The 21,039-nt window shown below is 62.5% G+C and overlaps 1 protein-coding gene across 7 annotated transcripts; it reads right to left on the bottom strand.

Moving 5' to 3' along the window:
- Window positions 1-1,927: 1,927 nt before the first annotated feature.
- On the bottom strand, window positions 1,928-20,969 carry ATP8B2 (ATPase phospholipid transporting 8B2). Of its 7 annotated transcripts, none has more exons than XM_053209360.1 (28): window positions 20,801-20,969; window positions 17,987-18,054; window positions 15,960-16,018; window positions 15,523-15,636; window positions 15,308-15,406; window positions 15,025-15,086; window positions 14,854-14,926; window positions 14,484-14,554; window positions 14,175-14,254; window positions 13,185-13,343; window positions 12,912-13,000; window positions 11,242-11,438; window positions 8,949-9,157; window positions 8,257-8,300; window positions 7,813-7,978; window positions 7,503-7,691; window positions 7,213-7,328; window positions 6,965-7,129; window positions 6,755-6,887; window positions 6,550-6,655; window positions 6,315-6,459; window positions 5,946-6,129; window positions 5,612-5,835; window positions 5,159-5,242; window positions 4,656-4,901; window positions 4,395-4,533; window positions 2,768-2,898; window positions 1,928-2,579 (listed from the first exon to the last, which is right to left on the bottom strand). In XM_053209360.1, the coding sequence occupies exons 2-28, from the start codon at window positions 18,015-18,017 to the stop codon at window positions 2,313-2,315; spliced, it is 3,582 nt and encodes a 1,193-aa protein (XP_053065335.1). In that variant the 5' UTR covers window positions 18,018-18,054; window positions 20,801-20,969; the 3' UTR covers window positions 1,928-2,312. The 7 variants fall into 7 exon arrangements, 6 of the variants coding, with proteins under 6 accessions (XP_053065335.1, XP_053065334.1, XP_053065332.1 ...); XM_053209359.1 differs by lacking the exon at window positions 20,801-20,969 and adding an exon at window positions 18,716-18,976 and having other exon boundaries at window positions 6,965-7,084; XM_053209357.1 differs by lacking the exon at window positions 20,801-20,969 and adding an exon at window positions 18,716-18,972.
- Window positions 20,970-21,039: the final 70 nt, after the last annotated feature.

Below are 21,039 nucleotides of genomic sequence, written 5' to 3'. Positions count from 1 at the left end.
CCTCCATGGTTGAGCAGGACCTCCTCTCCCCTCCCATCCCCCCCAAACCCACAGCATGGGAGGGTCTGTCTCAGGCGGGGGTGGGGCTGGGGGCGTCGCCAGAAGGGTGACCCAGACAAGGAAGCTGGGAGCCCAGCCAGCCTCAATGGATTAAGGCCTGTTTCCCTGTCCTGGGGGAGTGGGGGGGGGGGGGGGGTTGCCGGAGGCTCAGGGTTCTGGAAGGACCCAGGGAGAGGCTGCAGGCAGGTGCCAGCGTGTGTGCAGGGCCCTGTGGGGGCCACACCACCCTGGACGATTTCTCCTCAAGGAGAAAAGCGATCTGCTCCCCACTCCCCCCTCCAGCCCATTAGCAAAGAAAAAGAGGAAGATTGTCACTCGTGACAGAAGGCTGGTTAGGTCACAGGGGAAGGGGGGGGCGGGAGGGGCGCCACTTGGCCCCCAGGGATCCAGGGCCTCCCCCACTCCCCCTGCCCTGCAGGAAAGCTCACTTTATCTGCCGACCTCAGATTCCTGCCCCTGTCAGGACGACAGGGGACTGGAGGGCCAGGCCAGTGGGAAAGGCTCCAACTAGGGGCTAAAAAAAGCGACTCACACTGTTTACCTCTTTCCCCACCCACTTGGCACGTGTTAGGAAGGTGCGGTTGGCTTCTGTTTGGAAAAGCAAATGGTTCAAGGCCCTAAGCACCCAGCCATTGGCCGCACACACAGTCCCCGAGGTCTGCCCACCTTCTAGCTGACACATGGTCCCAGAAGCCTGCAGGGGGCACCTAGGACCCACCAACAGCCCTCCTCACCAGCCCCCCGCCCCCCCCCCCCGCCGGCAGCCCCCCCCACCAGCCCCCACCCCGCGGCCCTCCCCATAGCCCCACCCACTCAATTCCTCTCAGAAAGCTGGCCTTACTTTTACCACCAGCCTTGATGAAACGTTAGAAAACACACAAATGACACACGTCTCAGAAATTGGAATTTTATCAAAAGGCATTTTTTCTCTTATGTCCATAAAATGATAGAATTCTTGCAAGTATAGAAATGTGTCATAAATTATACAGAATGTTCCTTAATTACAGCTCAATGCAACTTGGTACTTTCCTCCCTCCCTGAAAAACGAGAGAGAACCAAAAAAATAATATATATATAACTGTATATATATATATATTTATATATATATTTATATAATATAGACAAACCAAATATGAAAAAAAATCATTTCCTCTTTGGTATAAAAATCAGACTCTCACCTTGAGAGACACACAAACAGACATGATGTTGGGTTTGTAAACTGTGCGGCCAGAAGGGACCCCTGCCCTTTCCCCCCTGCCCAGTGCACCTCCCAGGAGGCGCCCACATCGAGTGTGAGAGTTGCACACCCCTTCCAGCCACACGCCATCCCTCAGCACCCCCCCCCCCCCCCCACTGCCAAGACTGAACTGGTACCAAGCAGCCCAGCAGAAGCCTGATGGGCGGTGTGGACGGTGCGGAGGAAGGACAGGCGCCCGGGCCCCCCTCCTGCGGGCTGCTGGCGGGAGGGGTGGGACCCCGTTTACCAGAGGGAGGAGCGTGGACCCCGCCGCACGGCTGGGTGCGGGTGCAGGAAAATGCAGGAGGAGGAGGAAGGGAAGACAGGACTCTGCAAGGAACCCAAACCCACATTTAAAGAAATCTTTGTTTTTAGGACAACATCTTACACCCAGCTTGACGTCACTGAGAAGGACAGGCCACCCTCCCAAGGCCCCAGCCCAATACCAGCAGGACTCAGGACCCAGGAAGGGACGTGTGTTCGGGGAGGGGTAGCACTTCACTCTCAAGGTGAGGAAGGAGACTCCGATGGGACCAGATCCTCCTCTGTGCTCCACCAGCCCCAAGGGCCCACCAGCAGCTGGAGGCGCGGGCAAGGGTCCCACCCCAGCCACCCCGTGCAGCCTGGTGGCTGAGGGACCCTCCTGTGGACCAGCCCCCTCTCCTACAACATAAAAGTCGCTCAGAGGCCCCCTCCACTTGCCAAATAAAAAAGACAAAATGGAACCAGACACAAACACAAATCAAGGAGAGACGCACACGACGTGAGGGGCACGCGGGCCCCAGCAGGTCCCTGGCTTCCCGGCGATGGCGTTACATTCTCGTGTAATTCAGGAACAGGGGCTCTCGGCCCCTGGGGTGGGGGTCGGAGGGAGTAAAAAAATACAGAGATTTGAGCCTCCCCACGGGCCCCGGGCAGGGCAGGGGCGGACCCAACCTCGGGCCCTTCTGTTTTTGGTTCCGCGTCTGAGCCCTGTCTGGGCCGGAATCCGCAGGGAGGGGTGGGGGGGGGGGCGTCACCCCTTCAGGGGCTTGTCGGGGGGGCTGCCCGGGCTGTCGCTCCTCTTCCTGCGCAGGCTCTCGATCCAGCCGGAGCCGGAGCGCGTGGCGAAGCCGGCCAGGCCCAGGGAGCTGAGCCGCATGTTCTTGCCGGACATGATGAGCTCCCCGAAGCCCTCCTGGTGGGCGAAGGCGTAGCCCGAGCGGCGGGAGCTGGTGCGGCCGGGCCTCCGCGTGCAGCGGTGCTGGGCCCTCTTCTTCCTCACCAGCTGGCTGTAGCGCACCTGGGGGGGTGGCGAGGGGCCGCGTCGGGGGCGGACTCCTCGGGGAGGGGGCCCGGAGCGCCCAGGACAGAGTGGGGGAGGGGGGGATCTCTCGGGACCACCACACGGCCGGCCGGGAGTGCGGGCACTCGAGCCCGGGGACTTTCTGACACGGGGTCCCACCCCCAAGCAGACAGCCGGGCGCTCACCGTGTCAGAGAGATCGGGCTTCAGGCTCAGCTTGAGGAAGCGAAAGGCGACCACAGGCAGGATGCAGACGACCGTGGTGAGCGCGATGGTCAGCCACACGGTGGGCTGGGCCAGGCTGCTCTGGGCATTGCCTGCGGACGTGGGGGGCCACAGGCACACGAGGGGCAGCCCGCGTCAGCTCCCGAGCCGTCCCCGCCGCCCAAACGTGTTTCCCCAGAACCTCGGACCTCTACCGGACGCCTCTGCTGCCGTCTCAGGGCCCCCTGCACCCCCACCCCTACTCCCTGCTCCAGGGCCTCCCGGCTCAGGAGATGCCACCACCCGCTCAGCTGCTCCAAAAGCCCCGAGTCAACCCTGACTCCTCCCTCGGACGCCCCGTCCACCTGGGAAGGAGGCCGCGGCCGCCTGCCTCCCTCACGCCCTCACCCAGATGGTCACCAGAGCCTTGCTAACTGGTCCCATCTCCGCCCTTGCCCTCTGTCATCCACGAACCAGTAAGAGCCGCCCTTCAAAGCACCATCGGGTCTCTGACGCTTCCCCGCCCCTAACCCTCCAGTGACCTCCTGCCATATTTCAATTATAGTTCAAACTCCTGACCCTGAACTAGAAGGGCTTAACGATCTGGACCCATTCTTACCCCCTGACACACACAGCCAGGTCCTGCCCGCCAGCCTCCCCTCTGCGGCGGGGACCCCTGGGGAAGCCCCCTCCCTTCCGGCTTCCTCGTCCTGGCTCTCTCCCCCCAGCTCTGCCCCCCCTTTATTCACACTTCTCTGTGCCGGTGTCCCTTCTCCAAGGTCTTCCCTGACCGTCCCTGTCCCTCTCCACCCTCTTATGGTTTTCATAAAACTTACTACTTCTACATGTTTTATCTGTTGATGTGTAAGCTCTTGTGTCTCTCACTGAAACCATGAGAGAAATCCTGAAATCCAGAAATCTCACTGAAATCCATGAGAGAAAGGATGTTCCCTGTTTCTGTCAACTCCTACAGCAGGTGCTGACTAGATGCCCCCGGGACAGACAAGATCCCCAGCACCTGCGAGAGGGGGAGGCATACAGCGGGTGCTGACTGGATGTCCCCGGACGGACAGACGGACAGGCCCCCAACACCTGGGAGAGGGGGAGGCATACAGCGGGTGCCACTGGCCACCACACTGCTGTTTCTACAGTAATCCTTTGACACCACGCCCCTCTCTTTCCTCACAAAAACAACAGGAAAAAGCTCTTGGTAAGTCAGAAGCACGTCTGACAGCCTGACGATCCATCCGACACCTCGGATGTCCTACCTTTCCAGCCATTTCCGCTTCTGGCATTCCGGCCTAGGATCAGAACCCACAGCCCGGGCTCCGCTCTACCCACAGCAGCCTCCTCCGTGGGGCTGCCCCTGACCACCCCATGCAGTCGTCTCGCTGACCTGGAGGTCGGCCCCTGCTTGACCCTGACCTCCCTCTGAGCCTGACCCCGCGCGGCCTGGTGGGACCACTCCTCACTGTCATGCCCTCTGAGGGCCGGGCCTACATCGGAGACGCCTCGCAGAGCGCCTCGTACACAGGCGCTGGACAGACGCCCCGTTGGTCTGGAACAGCCGGCCCCCCCCCGGACTCCGACAGCAGCCCTGGGGACTCACCCACGAACCGGAACTGGTTCGGGAACATGCGGAAGAGCCCATCGCTGTGCATGGCGAAGAGAATGGCGAAGTAGACCGCCAGGCTGCCCCAGATGAAGAAGTGGTTGATGGCCGTCCAGTAGCCCGTGTCCAGCCCGATCTGTGGCAAGCAGCGGTCACAGGCAGGCGGAGCATGCCCCCGGGCCCCTCCCCGCCCAGGGCAAGCCCCCAGGTGGGAGCGGGGGCGGGGGCGGGGGCGGGTCCTGGGTCCCCCCCCCCCACCTGCACGCTCACGACGATGACCAGCGAGGTGGCCACGGTGACTGCGAAAGACTGATAGTCGGCCAGTTGGGCGCCGTCATCCCGCGCGGCCTCGGCAAACACCCCGTAGGGGAGGAAGAACACGAGCACGGATGCGTAGATGCCCTGCGCGATGCAGATAAAGAACTCCCGCTTGTTGAAGAGGAGGTTGAGCTGGCCCGGCTCGTACAGCTTAGGGTACTCCATGCTCCGCTGCTCGGGGACGTCCTGCAGGGCAGGCCCGGGAGGCCTCAGGACGGGCGAGGGCACAGCGCGCCTCAGCCCCCGGCCTTCCAAATTCTTCGCCCAAGAAACTCCACCTCGAGCCAGCTGTCCCCCGCCTGTCTTCGTCCAGCACCCCAGGGGGTCACAGGCCACTGCAGCCAAGCGCGAGAGCCGCCTCCCGAGGCACCACAGGCAGTGGGGACACACGCCGCCATCCGCGCAGTCCCTCCCCGCCCCGCTGGACCCCCAGCCCCCCTGACCTGGTCGAAGACCCCCATAGCCAGGACCGGAAGGGAGGTGTACACGATGTTGTAAAGCGTGATGAAATATTGGTCATAGACGGTCTGCAGAGAGAGCAGAGGGCAAGAGAGGCGTGAACAGTAGTCTCTCTTCAGCACAGATCAGGCAGAAACAGGATGCTGAGCGGCACGCGGCGCCCATGGAATTTTCTGGAACCTGTCTCTATTCCCTCAACAAACGTTGGTTTTTGTTTTGTTTTAAGTAGGCTCCACACCCAATTGGGGGGGGGGGGCTTGAACTCACGACCCCGAGATCAAGGGTCGAGTGCTCCGGCTGAGCTGGAGCCAGCCGGACCCCCCGTGGACAACCAGACGTGAGCCAGACAACAGCCGGGCCCTAGGGGGACTGACCGACGGACAGGATGGAAGGCCTGTGCCCCGAGGAGCTCAGACAGGTGAGCAGCAGGCCCCTACCTGGGCTGAGAAACCACAGAAGAAGCCAAACCAGAAGTGGACCATGGTGAAGGCGAAGTTCTTGTAGAAGAAGTAGCAGAGGAACTTGCACATGCGCAGGTAGGACCAGCGCCCGTGCACCAGCAGGAGGCGCTGCAGGAACTTGAACTGGGAGAAGGAGTAGTCGGAGGCCAGCACCGCCTGGATGCCCTCCTGTCCGCTGATGCCCACGCCAATGTGGGCCGCTGCAGGGACAAGTGGGGACGGGGTGGGGGGCAGAGGCCACACGTTCAGAGTCCCCGTAACGGCGGACCACCCCCCCCCGCCCCCACCCCGTTTGCACATCCACACTCACTTTTGATCATGCTGACGTCGTTGGCTCCGTCCCCAATGGCGAGGGTCACGGCCTTCTTGTGCTTCTTAACCAGCTCCACCACCTGTGCCTTCTGCAAAGGGGTCACGCGGCAGCAGATGACGGCCTTGCAGGCACAGGCCGTCTCCAGGAACTCCAGCTCCATGTCTGCCTCCAACGCGTGCGCCTGCAACACAGAGCCTGAGAGAACACCGTCCTCCCCGGGGGACCGGGAGCCACTCCTCCCAGCCCATAAAGGCCATGGCCCTGCGGTGAGGTCAGGGGCGTGACCACAAGGGACAAGGGGAGACAAAGCAGGCGCAGCAGCCGGGCGGGGGGAAGGCCTCCCCCACGACGCACGGGGACGCTCACCAGGCTGTGCCCGTTGATGACCAGGGCATACTCCCCAGCGACAGCCTCCAGGACAGATGTGAGCTTGGAGGAAGGACGTTTCTCCTGGCAGGTGAAGCCGTTCCCCACGGTGTGGGGTGAGTCCATCATCTTCTCCCGGGCTTTCCTGGGGGGTCGAAACGCAGCTGTGGGCTTCCGGGACCGGGGCAGGGCCTGGGAAGTGGGGGACGTCTGCCTGCCGCGGGCCTCCGGCTACCTGAGCTCCTCCCGCACTTCCAGAACAGTGTGGCCGGTGACGACGAACACCTCCGTCACATCGTCCGTCAGCATCTTGCAGGAATAGCCGATGTTCACAGCCGTCTCTACCAACGGAGAGGCCGACGAGGTCAGCACCCTGTCCGGCCTGAGGTCTGACTCGTGACAGGCCCGGTGCTCCCGACGTAGTTTCCTATGCCTCTCACCTTGTTTGTCCCCGGTCAGCACCCAGATCTTGATGTTGGCCAGCGTCAGGAGGGCAATGGTCTCCGGAACCCCTTGCTGCAGCCTGTCCTCAATGGCCGTGGCACCCAGCAGCTGCAAATCCCACAAGGGGCCCTGACGGGACAGTCCCAGGCACGAGCCCTCCCCGACGCCCCCCCCCCCCCCCCCCCGGCCCACGCGGCAGCCCGTACCATCATGTCGCTCTCAACCTCCTCGTACACGCTGGCCAGCCTGTCTTCCCGGCTGTCCTGGGCCAGACTGGCTTGGAGCCGTCGCTGGGCCCACTCCTCATAGTACTCTTCATCTAGGTCCTTGTAGGCCAGAACCAGGGTCCTCAGCCCTTCCCCTGCGTACTCCTGGGGACGGAGCCAAGGTCACCCTGGCCCCGCCCCTCCCAGCACACTGAGTTCAGAACCGAGGCCCTGCTCCCCACACCTACGTTCAGGTGGTCAGTGGTGGTGTTGAGCAGCTCCTGGGTAGAAGGGTGGAGCCTGTCCAGCAGGATGGTGTCAGCCCCTTTGCAGTAGAGTCGGATCCTCCCCTCTGGGTTCCGCACTATGATCCCCACAGGAGAAGAAAGTCCCAGACTCAGGCAGGCAGAGACCCCCAACCTCAACACACGAACAAGGACCACCCAGCACACCTCACCCAGTCCAGGCCAGGACGCTGCCCCGCATGCCCCCAGCAGTCCACTCCCGGCCTCACCGACGACCCCCGTCCCGGCCTCACCTATGACCGACATCCGCTTGCGGATGTTATTGAAGTCCAGGATGGCCAGCAGCTGATAGGTGACGGCGGTGCCCATCTCGTGGACAGTGATGGTTTTGGGGGTGCGAGAGCGGAACACGAAACCGAAGTTCCTGGCCGCAGTTACCAGGGCCCCCTCATCCGGGGACTGCGCTTTGTAGTACAGCTCTCCTGAGTGGGCGGGAAGGACACACACGCTGCGAGTGGCCACCTGGAGCCGCACGTCCCGCCAGGACACCCTGCCTGGCCGCGCCCCGGGACAGACTCAAGGCTGCGAGTCAGCCCGACTCACCCTCGTTCTTCTCTTCCGACATGACGGTATGACACAGGGAGAGGAGCCGGAAGAACTCATGGGTGTGGGGGTCCCCCATCTTGACGGCCTCCAAGAGGGTGGGGTCCCAAAATAGGAACTTCTTGTCAGCCAGAGGGTTGAAGGAGAAGTCGACGGGCTGTGGTCTCTGCAGAGGAAAGGGGGCAGCGAGCAGAGGCTGGGGGCCAGGCTGCATCTGCGGGGGCTGCCCCCACCCTGTCTCCTGCCCAGAGGATCCAGGTGCTGCCCACTGTGAACCCCCAAAACCCTCACTCCTGCTACCAGTTCTCCCTGCAAACACCCGTTTCTCCAAGCAGCTTCCGCTTCTTGACCAGAGAACGCACCCCACTATCTACACCCGCCGCTACGGGTCAGGCGACCTGTATTTAATCGGCACGGAGAGTAACCCTGGAGGCTGGACCTTACCTCTCCCAATTCAGCTTTGTGTCCCAGGACATCAAACACGTCCCCTACACACTCCGGGACAGAAGGAGAGACACGGTCAGAGCTCCCTCAGAGCAGCAGAGAAGCCGGCACAGGATCCCCACAGCGTCGGGGACCCTCAACCCCAAACCCTGAGCCAACTAACACAGATTCGCACCCCTGACTCCAGGCACCCGGGCCCGAGGGTCACGGCCCCCGAGCCCCCCATCCCTGACCCCACCCGCTCTCCTGCCAGGGCTCCCCGGTCCCCGCAGGTGCTGGTCACCCTACGGGCCTAACAACAGGCCAAGCCCCGCACGCCAGCCGCGGGCCCGAGCCAGTACAGAAAGCAGAGAGGGGCTCACTGTAAGAGCCAGGTCCCACACACCCTGTCCCCAGCCACCCCGTGGCTCGGCCGCCCCGAAGACACAGTCACCTTCCAGAGACTCACAAGGGCCCTGAGCAGCAGCACGGGGAGCCGCACGGACGCCCAGCGTCTCGGGCTTCACCTCAAGCAGCCGGGGAGCCCCCTCCTGCCTGGGGCCAAGACCGGGGAGAGGGCATCCGCAGAGGGCAGGGGAGGGGCTCCGCGGCCGTGTCCTGACCGGGGGTGCCAAGTGCACGCTCTCCTGGCCCCCCAGACCCAGCAGGAGGGAAGCGGGACAGGGGCCCCAGGCCCTCGCCGCGCGCCCTACCGTAGCTGCGGCCACGGACAGAGCACTTGTGGAAGACCATGACGTTCTGGGTGAGCGTGCCCGTCTTGTCGGAGAAGACGTACTCCACCTGGCCCAGCTCCTCGTTCAGGGTGGTGGTGCGGGCCTCGGCGGGCGTCTGCTTCTTCATGCAGAACATCTTCCTGTCCCAGTTGATGAAGTAGCTGTGGCCCAGGCGGATGACCTCCACGCTGCAAGGGGCGCGGGGGCAGGGCACGAGGCTCAGGCAGGAAGCCGAGGAGGCCCCCACCCACAGGGGCCTTCGCCGCAAGCCCCCCGCCTGGGGACGGACAGACGGACGGACGGACGGACAGAGTGGACGCCTGGGCGGGAAGGGCAAGGACGGCCCCCGACCCCGACCCTCCGGCGCTCTCCGGACAAAAAGGTGCACGGGGCCTGGGCAGGCAGGACACACAGTGCAGGCAGACAGAGAGGGACCGCAGACCAGGCTCTCGGCGAGCTCTTACCTCGGCGCTAGTAACACAGAGCCCGTGCGGAGAAAACGAGAGAAAGTGTGTGAGGAAAGAAGAGAAGACAGACAGACAGGAGGGCCCTGGCGCTCACTGCCCACGGCGAGCCCTCTCCTTCCGCCCAGCTCAGGCCTCCGGCTCTCTGAAAGGGCGCAAGGCGGCCGCAGACGCCCACTCCGTGTGGGGAAACAATGCCGAGCAACAGGGCGCTTTCCACATCCCAGGGTCCTCCCCGTCCTCTTGCCTGCAGGGCGCTGCCTTTGGGGTACGGACTGCCAGCGCCCCAGGGAGGCGGCCGTCGGGCCAGCACACATCGGGGCGCGGGGCGCACCTGGAACCCTGCTTCTGACCCGACCGAGGCTGGACCAGGACCCAGTTACCCGGCAAACGCGCAGCTGGCTGGAGGGGTCTTCTCGGCCTTCTCCCCACCGAGCGGGTCGCGCCCCCCAACACACCCCGGAGCCTGACTCAGCAAGAGGCTTTCTCAGGCTGCAGCCGGGGGCACTGGATCCGAAACCCAGACAGCAAGCCCAGAGATGGGGGAGAGTCAGATTGCAAACGAGAAGGCATTTCAGCAGAAACGAGGAGCCAGCGATGGCAGCAAAGCACACACCGTCCACGTGAGGGCTCACAGGAACCCCCTTCGAAAGTTTATTTGCCAGTCTAGTGTCTCCTGCCAATGGAGTATCAAGGCGTCCCTACAAAGAAGGTGGAACCGGACTGTTCCCGTTTTACACGTGGCCACGCCGCCGCTCAAGGACCTAGAAAAGCCCCCACTCTACCCCCCAGAGCGCATCTTCTCCCACTGCCGTGGCGGGGGGGGCAAGGGAGGACTACCTGGGGGAGCCTGTGAACCAGACACGGCACGTGGGAAGAGTCCCGAGCACCCGGAAAGTGTTTCCTTCCCAGCATCTCTGGTCCCCTTATCTTAAGCACAAGGCTCGAAGAACAAAGGGAAATTTCCTCCTTCCTCTCTTCCTACTCCTTCCTCCCCGGCGGGTCCCTGTCAACATTCTCTTCACCTCAAACACCCTCGAGATCGGCTACATCCCGGTCCGGCTGCTGGCCACCGACAGCCAGCGCTTCCCGAAGCATTCCTGGGACCCGCTGTGAAGAATCTTCCGATGGTTTACTACGTACGCAGTCTACCGGCACAGAGCCAACACCCTCCGGGGCGAGGACCGAGACCCTGGGCCCCGGGCTGCCCTCTCACCGCGGCGGCTGAACTGTGGCCACTCCCCGGTCCCACCCGCATGCCTCCCCGCTAGGGCTCCACCTTCCCTCGGCCCAGCCGCCTCCTCAGATGTGTCCCGACCCACTGCCCAGCGAGCGATGCCCTGCCCACTCCTGTGGGACTCTGTGCCTCCCACACGGCATCGCGGCAGGAGGGCGGCATCTCCCCTGCCCCCAGCCGCCCTGGAGGGCGCCCACAGCTGCGCCCCATGCCGGCGTGCAGGTAGACTGACTCCGCGGCACTTGCTCCCATCAGGGTTTAGATGGCTCCCTCCCCAGACCGACACTCGGAAGGAGGCCCGTTCCTAACACGTCTCTGGAGGCGGCACAGTACAAAGGTGGTGTGCAAACGACACGTGCCCAAGAAATCCACACAGATCTTGCTCTGACACGGTCCAAAGTGCCGGGAAGCCGCGTGAAGTTTGCTCCACGCGCAGAGGATCAGAGGGCAAGAAGCTCGAGGCACAAATAGCAGGTTTGGGTTCCTCCCCCAAAGGGCTCACCTTCACAGAAACGTTTGCCTGGGGGCCACCTGTGCTGCCCGGCAGACTCCAGGGCACAGCAGTGCGTACCTGACATAGAGCGATATGGGCACGACGGTGTTGAGGATGATGATGTAGGACCAGAAGGAGAGGAAGCCAGAGAAGAAGGCACTGTCCACCGCCTCATCCCAGGGCAAGTAGACCTGGAAACGCGTCCCGACCTCGTGCTCCCAGATGGCATTGCCGATGGCCAGGATCACCCCCATGCAGACAAGGAATCCAAAAATCTGGCGACAAATGAGAAGCAGAGGCTAGGCTGCTACTTAGGAACCCTCCGAAATCAAGCACCTCCCTGAAGGTCACCACTCCTACGTCCACACCCTCAAAAGCTCAGACATCTTTAAAATGGCGGCATGCTCCAGCGGGAAGCGGCCAGAACCGGTGACCATCACGCGGCCTCTCCCGGAACATCTTGCTTAACTGTATGATGGGGAAGCCCCAACAGCCGCGTAGCTCCCCAGTCTGCCACCACGGAACCTTCTGAGATGGCGAGAACGGGTGTGAGCAACCTGCTCCCAACGTAACGAGGCAGTTTGGTGGAAACCACCCATTTACTTGGGCTAATTAAGCTTCCACAAGCCAACAAAAACGTCCAGTTTCTGTGACGTTCGCTATCTCGTACGGAGTACCAAAAAGCTTTTTCAATCAGGGAAGCAAACGGTGTCTTCACAGATGCAGATTACCGTGAATAGAAAATCTTCTAAAGATTGTAAAAAATTCTTTTGAACGTCTGAATCTGGGGAGTGCCTGGGCGGCTCAGTCAGTTAAGTACCCGACGCTTGATTTCAGCTCAGGTCATGGTCTCATGGTTCATGGGATTGAGCCCCACATTGGACTCTGTGCTGACAGCGTGGGGTCTGTTTGGGATTCTCTCTCTCTCTCTCTCTCTCTCTCTCTGCGCTTCCCTCTCTCTCTCTAAATAAGCAAATAAACATCTAAAAAAAATAAAAATGTAAATCTTGGAGTCCCTGAAAAAGGATCATAAAAAAGTTTCAGTGGCCAGAAGAAAAAACTGACACCACTGTATTTCCAAAGCAGCATCCACTGACAGGAGCCACCCAGGTGCCCAAGGACCGCCAGGGGGCGATGAGAGCCTTCGTGCGACAGAATGAACCACGCTCCCAGAGGCTGGGTCTCCACAGACCCTTTGAGGCCAGAGCAGAACCTGGCCCACTGGAACTTGGCCCAGCCTTCGCAGGCTGGCAGGAGGGCAGGGCTCCAGAAGGGGAGGAGAGCCCAGCAAGGAGCTCAAGTTTCTAGCCAGACAAGACGAGAATTCAGGAAGTGCCAAAAACTAAAACAGAAACTTTTCCTTTGGGGTCCTCCCCTCTTAGAAGTCGGGGAAAAGGCCTAAAGGAACTTTTTCTTTCCCCTCCCTCCCCACCCCACGGAGGCCTCCCTGTCCCTCTGGCAAAAGCAAACAGAAGGTCACAAGCTGCACAAAGTTACCACCGTGACTGGAACCCAGAGAGGGGAAGACGTGATTTACTCCCTTCAAGTTCTTGATTCACACACCTTCCTACGGGTTTTTTAAACAACATCCTCCAAGCCTTAAGGGGGCCTGAAATCAACACTGCCCGTGAGTGGCTGACCTGCCGGTGGCTTTAAAACCAAAACCTAAAGCTCCACTGCTGACCAGGCAGGCCAGGCGGGAGCACCGGCCCAGGCACCGGAGGCCAGGGGCCTGTGTGAGGACTCACCCAGAGCACCAGGGTGTTCATTAGGCGATCAATACTCGTTCTCTTGAACTTCGTCCTGCCGCTGTTCTGCATCAGCTTAGTGTCAGGACCTAGGAAGCAGTGGCAGGGGCTGCGGAACGAACAGCCCATCTGCCCCTGGGCTCCTGCCCGTGGACCCCGACTGCAGCACGGGAGTGGAGGAGACAGAGGCTATCCCGAGGCGCCTCCCACGTGCCTGAGGGCGGCCGAGGCTCCCCCGCTTATTCTTCTTCCCCTGCACCCCAGGAGGCTCACCTGCGAAGACCACCAGCCCGAAGCACCACTCGGTGTTACGCAGCACGCAGCCCCGCAGGAGCATGTTCTGGTTGCTCAGCGGGAACTTGCTCTCCTTCCAGTAAAGGGCCCCACTGAACTTGTCCAGCTTGTTGTTCGGAGGCTCGCAGACCACCTCACCTGAGCGGAACGCAGAACACCGTCACCGCCGGCGCCGTCCACAGCCTGACGGCGAGGCGGCCGGCGGCCAGACAGGTACCGCCACACACGGCCGGGAGCACGTGGACCCGGGCAACTTTGGGGGAGGAATGAATGGAGATCGAAAGTCACGGACCCTCAGGCCCAGCGGTCCCACTCTGGGGACTGTGTCCTACGGCAAGCACGGCACAGGCCACAAGTTTACCGAAGCATTCTTTGAGCGGCAAAAAACTAGAAACAACTGAACAGTCGAGGGGCACCTGAATACAATACGATACGTCAATGGCGCAACTTGACGCAGTTGCTACATCGAGGTACGTTTCTATAAATAACAGTAAGACACAAACGACGAATTTAACAGCTGAAACAAAGGCAGGGCGTAGAGATCTGGGTACAGTAGGATCCCACTGCTCTGTGCTCACAGTTGCGTGAACACAGACAAAGCGTGGACGGATACAGTGTGCCTGGCCGCCTAAGGTGGGTGGAGCTGGGTGGTTTTTCCTTATACCCACTACGGCTCCTCTTGTTAGAAGGACTACATATCGTCATTTGGAGCTGAATGAGAAGAAGAAGAAACTGAATTTCTCTCAACATACACAGCCAGGAGGGAGCTATCAGCCCTGAGGACCCCCGGAAATGGCCATGAACTGGAGAGCCGCCTGGCATCCTGACCCCCACCCCCCCGCCGACCACCACTGCGACAAAGACAAGTCCCGGGAGCTGCAGCACAGCAAAAAGGAGAACGTGCAGGTGAAACCTCAAAACCCAACCCACGTCCTCCACCTGAAGGCCGCTCCCCCCCAAATCACTCACCGTCAAACTTGGCGAGCCTGCTGATGTCCCCCAGCTCCGAGGTGACCGGAATAGCCTGCCGCACTTTCATGTTGGTCTCTCTGGAAGGACAGCATCCCTGAGTCCTGGTTCTCTTCCCTTCCCCCACATTCCACCTGGGGGCACCTGACCTCAGGGCATCACCCTCCTCCACATGACTGAGTGGCTCAAAGCCTTCGACCCCTAAAGTTTCCAAAGGGTATAGATCCCAGACCTGGGAACCTCTTCCAAAACACAAGCCTCCTACCCTTAAGGAGGCAGAAGATGTGTGACACCAGGCGTCCGACTTACCCATCAAGCTCCGCTGTCTCGATGTAACACAGACCGTGGGGCTCACTGCTGGAAAGGAGGAGGAGATCCGCCTGGAGAGAAAGCCTGGTGAGGAGCCTGAAGACCATCCTGCATCACAACGCACGCTTCCCTGGTCCCTCCTTCCCTCAGTGTTCTGGGTTTGTTTAGTCCCAAGCATGAATGGCCAGAAAGGAGTCAGGCCCAGGTGTGCTAAGAGGACAAGAAGCTTCCCACTCAAGGAAGTTTCCTTCCATAGGTGTTTAAGAGGCAGTAGTAAACCATGAAAGACTCACTTCTTTCTGCCAAAAAAAACCAAAAACAAAACCAAAGGGAAGAGCCTCGTAGGCCTAGAGGGGCACCTGTCCCTTACCGCCACAAACTGGTTATTTTCTAGTTTGATGATATCGCCAACACGGACGTTCATCCACTGCTCTTGCTGGAGGCTGAAGTAGTGACCAGACAGAGCAGAGAGGTCAGGAGCTAGAGGAAGTCCCGGGGGACCCTTCCTCCCGAGGGCCCTCGGTGTCCAGCAGGCACTCACCTTCCATCGATCAGCACTTGAGACTGCCGGTTATTCACCTGGTTGTCACTCTTGTGGCGGAACTGAAGGCGAGACAACGGAGACAGTGAGACACCGCCCCCGCCTTCAGGGACCGAGATGACTGCGGGATGCAGAGAGTGCTGCCTCCACCTTGTGTGCACCTGTCCACAGATCTACCCCCTCCCTGGCTCCGCCCCTGTCCCTGGCCAAGATACCAAGGACATGGAGGACAGCGAGGTGGGAGTGGAAGCGAGGAAGGGGCGCGGGGACAGGAGCGACTCACGTAATCGTCGGTGGCATCTTTCACAGCTGTGATGGCAAGGACAAGGACCAAAGGCACAATGGTGGTGAACCAGGACAGGGAAGACACCTGCGGAATCAACTACAAGGGCAAGAGGACTGTGAGGCCCCATCCACGCCAGTGCTCCCGCCCGACCTCTCTCCCCCTGACTTTACTCGGCTTCATGAGCTGCAGAGGGTCGGCTATAGGACACTCACCTGCAGAATGAGGAGGAACAGGAAGTAGGTATTGGCCACTTCCTGGAACTGCTCGAAGAGGTTGACAGGCAGGAAGGTGAGAATATTGTACTTGGAGGTCTTGATGCAGTTACTCTACGGCAGAAGATGACAAGGCGGCTTCTGACCGTGACCCAGAACCAGAGGGAGGCTGCACCCTCCACCTGCACTTCCCAAACCTCTGCCCCCAGAAGCCAGCCACCACAGGTGTGGGAGGAGGAGAGGGCAGAGACCAGGGCGTCTCATGGGCTGCACGTGCCCTCCTGCGCGGACAGGCGAAGGAGCGAGAAGTTAGGTTCAGCGGTCGCAGGTGGAGAGGTGCCAGGAGGCTGCCTGCCCCCCCTACCCCCCCAACCCAGGCCTTTGCCCTTTTGCACGCAGGAGGGGGGCAGGAGGGGAGCAGGCGGCTACTCACTTACCGCGTACTGGAACTTCTCATTGTACTCTCGGTCGTTGGCTCGCGCCCTCCTCTCTTCTTCTGCAACAGAGTGACGCGGCACTCAGGGGGGGCTACCGGCCGCCTCGTCGGGGCCTTCCACTGAGGGCCCGTGGCTCTTTCCACAGTACACAGTTTGAGGGAGTCGATCCCACGCCCGAGGTGTCACTCAATTCTTCCCTCTGGTCCCTGTCACCACCAGCCTGGCCACGGGGCTCTGCGGGCATTTGTTCCCAGGACAAGACAGCCTCTCCCTCTCCCTTCCTCACCGACAGCAGCAAGGCTGCTAGGGGCACTCAGGTCCCCTCCCCCGTCCCTTTAATTAACACCTTAGGCTTTATGGCCTCCGGAATCCCCAGAGAAATAGCAGCTGAAGACAAAAAGCATCCTTCTCCTGGGAGCACCGCCCCCCACCCCCCCAGATCCAGCCATGGTGGCCCTGCTCCTATGCTCCTAACCTGCGGGGGGGGGGGGGGGGGAGGGACAGCAAGACAGGGTCACCGTGCTCTACAACCGCTCTGCCTCTGCGGCAGCATCCCGGCCCACGGTCCCACGTGTGTACCCCCTCCAGGAGCCTCTGCTTGTCACATGTCACCAGCAGCGCCTTCTGACTGGCCCACAATGACATCACCTTATTTCAAAGCTCCTCTTCAAGTAGGAGAAGGGGGGTCAGGGATACGGGTCATGCAGACCAAGACAGGGACGAAGGAGGCAGGAACGGGATGTACTCTGAAGGGCTGTTCCCGAACTGTAACCCTTCCTGTGCCATCCGCACTTAAACAACACAGTTGCCACTAACCAAGTGACAATTGAGCAACACCTATGTGGAGCATCCCCCGACCTGGGGCTGCAGGCAGCACGTTTGGGTCCCGGAACACGGGGGCGCCCAGTGAAGGGCTCCCCAGCCCACCTCTGTCCCAAGGGCCAGAGGCTGAGAAGGGGGGGGTGTCTTGGGGCAGTAAACACCGCATCCTCCCCGGGCTGGAGCCAAAGGCAGCATTCCAGAGCCTGCCCCTCCCCTCTCCTCCCCTCACCCCTCCGAGCCCGCCTGCAGCAAAGCCTCAGACCACAGCATCCTCTGCCCACTCAGCGGTCCGTCCCGTCCCCGTCCCCACGGGGACACTTCACTCCCAGGAACTGCCGCAGCGCAGAGGGGGCCCCTCGGGCGGAGACTCCTGCCAGGGAGCGGCAGGGACCTCGGGGTCTGGAACGGAGAAGCCCAGGAAAGGCTGGGGGCACCGAACGGGAGGGCGCAGAGGGGAAGCACGGCTCGGGCGGCCGCCGGGCGCAGCTCCCGTTACCTGTCCCCCAAGAGGGCTTCTTTCTGCTCCAGGAGGGGGGCGCCCCGGCCCGGGCCCACTTCTCGGGCATCTCCTTGGGGACCGTCATGATCCCGGTTTGAACGGGGGCAGAGCGGGCAGTCTGTCGGTCTGTCCTCGGCCTCAGCAGCGCCGACGCGGCGGCCCCCCCGGCAGGCGCAGGAGCCCCGGCCGCCGGGCGCGCGCCCCACCTGCAGCCCCGGCCATCCCCGCGACCGCCGCCGCCCCCAGGCCCGGCCGCCCGCGCGCCCCGGCTCCGCCCCCCGCCCGCAGGGCAGCGCCTGCCCGCGCCGCGTAGGCGATGCCTCCGAGCCCCACCCCCGGGGGGGGGGGGCCCTCCCCGCCAGTGTCGTCCGGGCAACCGCTTTCCTCCCGCCCCCGCCCGCAGGAAAACCCGGCGGGAGGGGGCGCCGAGGGAGCGATGCGCTGACAAGATGGGAACACAGCTCCCCAGGCCCAAGACGAAGCCTCCCGAGACGAGGGGCAGGTGCCCCCGCGACCCCGCTAGGAGCGCCCGGCTCGGGCATGCAGGGGAAGAATTCGCGCCCCTAGGCGCCCCCCCCAGGATGGGCGGGGCTGTGAGCCACCCTCCTTCACACCCAGCCAGTGGTCCCTGTTCCCCTTGCTCCCTGAGCCATGGTAACACCCAATCCCCACGATCCCGCGATCCCCCCCCCCCCCGCCGTCTTACCTGGGGGGCGCTTTTTTGCACACAGCGCCATTTCACCCAGCAAGGTCCCAGCAATCCCATGGGAGACCCTGCAGGAAGGTGACACACGCGTGAGGTCAGAAAGCCGGGGTACCTCTTTATTCCCCTCTTCACACTCCTCGGAAGGTTCCCTCCCGCAGCTCTGACCTTCCCCCACTGCCTCCCCCAGGCCTCGGCCCTGGAAGGGGGTGTGCGCGCGCGTCAGGACTGACGCCTAACAGAAGCCAAGACCTACAGGGAAAGGAAGTGGCCACACAGGAGGGCACAGTTCCCCGGAGACCCATCCCAGGGGAACGGACGCCGGGTGCCCTCCGCGTGCCCTCCGGGTGGCCGTGCTCACTGGAAAGCAGAATTTCTACCAAGGGTGGGGCCGAGGGAGCCTGGGCCAGGAAACACCTGGCAGAGCCTCAGGAAACGGGCCGCAGCTCCGCCCTGCTCAAAATTTACACCCCCCCAGCCCCCACCACTGGGGCCTCCATTCTCACCTCCAGTGCTCACACCTCCCAGCCCATTCTCACCTCCTCCAGTGCTCACACCCCCAGCCCATTCTCACCTCCTCTAGGGCTCACACCCCCCAGCCTATTCTCACCTCTAGTGCTCACCCCCCAGCCTATTCTCACCTCCTCTAGTGCTCACACACCCCCAGCCCATTCTCACCTCCTCTAGTGTTCACACCCCCCAGCTTATTCTCACCTCCTCCAAGGAGATCACCCTAGAGGCATGGCCTTCACTTCCTGAACACAGCCCCCAAGCCACTTCCTCTCAGTGTGGGTCAGCTGCCCTTTTGGGCCAGCAGCAGGGCCTTGCCAACCCTGGTGGGGAGTCGCCCTCTGTTGCCCCCACAAGTCCAGCCCAGTCGGGGTGGCAGGAGACGCAGGCTCCGGGAGCATCAGTCACACAGCCCCTTGCTTCCTTCCATCTTCCCACGTCCCTCCCTTCACCTATAGAAGTAAAAGGCCTGACCTATAAGGCAGGGTCACAGAGCCTCATCCCTATCCCCAGCATGACCCACAGGAAACTGCCGGCCAGGCTCCAGGCACTCTTGTGACCCCTGCCTCTGTCTGGATAAAAATCCACCCCCCCCCCCCATTCGTTCCCCTGACTCCAGTCTCCTGTGCACAGCCTGCCTGCCTGTCAACCCGAAAAGATACTAATTGCCTGTCTGCCCAACCTCTGTAATTACAGACTCAGGCCACAGCCGGGGGCCCACACCAGCCTCCGTCCCTTCACTAACCCTGACTCCCTATCTGAGCCCCAGATCAGGCAGAAATCCTCCCAGACCCTCTCCAAAACCAGCCTCCAAGGGTGCCTGGCCCGGGAGGAAAAACCTCATCCTCGGTTCAGGGATGCCAAGCCCTCCTCCAGGGGCCCTGGCCAGGGTCTCCACCCAGTCTGGAGTATGAGTCACGGCAGGGTGGGGTGTGGACGGAGAGGATAAAGGGGAGGATGGAAGGGTGGGCACCACAAGCTACAGCCCCACCCTCGGCAAGGGAGGCAGTCAAGAAACACCACCGGCCTGAAGATGTGGGTTTGGGACCCTATGAAGGAATTAATAAAGGAACCACACACCCTTTTAGGAGTCAGGAAACTGCACGCGGAGCAGAAAAGTTGTTTCATGCCTCAGACCCTGGGAGGAACCAAAGTGAGACTTGGTCCCAGACCTCCTCCTGGAGGGGGGTGGGGGGGGCCGGAGGGGCGGGCTCATAGGGAGAGAACAGCAGTGGCGACCTGGAACAGGGACCCTCTCACTCCTCCCAAGCCTCACACAGCCTGGGTTTCCTGAACCATCAGGCGCACCGGCCACGTAGTCCTGCCTGTCGCCCTGCCCCAGCCCCCTCTGCAGCCACATTTGGGATAAAAATAGCCAGTTCTGGGAAGAAGGCAAGATCCACGGAGGAACACGGCTGCTCCTGCGGGACTGGTCCCTGCTGCCTTCCAGCCCAAACCCTGAGAGGCTGAGCCCTTCCTTCCGAGGAGGCAGGCAGGTCAGGGGGAACAGAAGGAAGAGGAATCCTAGACCCCCGGAGACCCTGCCACTTTACATCGCCAAGGACACAAGCCATGACGGGGCCCCCAGCTCCTAATCCCCAGGGCCCCTCGCCCCGGCACCCCTGGCAGTCCGTACGCACAGAGACCTCCTCCACCCGCAGAAGACCAGCCCGAAACCCCTTCTCAGGGCGCGCAGACCCTCCGCCCGGGGTTACTGCGCCGTGCCCCCGCCCTTAAGCACCCCACCCTCCGCCGGGCGCTCAGCTCCCAGGCCCCCATCCTCCGCCGGGCGCACGCACCCCAGACCCCCAACCTCCCGGGACCCTCATCCTCCGCCGGGAGCACGCACCCCGGACCCCCAGCCCCCGGGCCCCCCATCCTCCGCAGAGCTCAAGGCCCCCGGACCCCCAGCCCCAGGCCCCCACCCTCCGCCAGGCGCATGGCCCCCAGCCCCCCAGCCCCAGGTCTCCGGACCCCCATCCTCTGCCAGACACACGGCCCCCGGACCCCCAGCCCCAGGTCTCCGGACCCCCATCCTTTGCCAGACACACGGCCCCCGGACCCCCCAGCCCCAGGCCCCCCATCCTCTGCCAGGCGCACGGCTCCCGGACCCCCATCCTCCGCCAGAAGCACGGCCCCCGGACCCCCAGGTCTCCGGACCCCTATCCTTCGCCAGACGCACGGCCCCCGGACCCCCAGCCCCAGGCCGCCGGACCCCCATCCTCCGCCGGGCGCACGGCCCCCGGACCCCCGAGCCCCAGGCACCCACACCCTCGCCCCTGCGACGCCCCGCCCGCCCCGCCTCACCTCTCAGCGCGCCGCGCCCGGCGCCCGCCCCGGCCGCCCCGTGCTGCCCATGCCGGGGGCTGCGGCGGGGGGCGCTCGGCTCGGCTCCCCGCGGGCTCCCGCCCCCAGCTGCAGCCCCGCTCCCCCGGGGCTCGGCCCGCTACTTTGTGTCAGTTTCGGCCACGGCGGGGCGGAAGTGACGGAGGCGGCGGCAGAGGCGGGGGGCGGGAGGGGGTTTTGGGGAGGGGGGAGGGGTGGAG

Source organism: Acinonyx jubatus, chromosome E4, assembly GCF_027475565.1.
Source record: "Acinonyx jubatus isolate Ajub_Pintada_27869175 chromosome E4, VMU_Ajub_asm_v1.0, whole genome shotgun sequence".
In the NCBI taxonomy this organism is placed as follows: Eukaryota; Metazoa; Chordata; class Mammalia; order Carnivora; family Felidae; genus Acinonyx; species Acinonyx jubatus.
The sequence above is the reverse complement of the archived record's forward strand: the minus strand, read 5'-3'. Positions and strand labels throughout refer to the sequence as shown.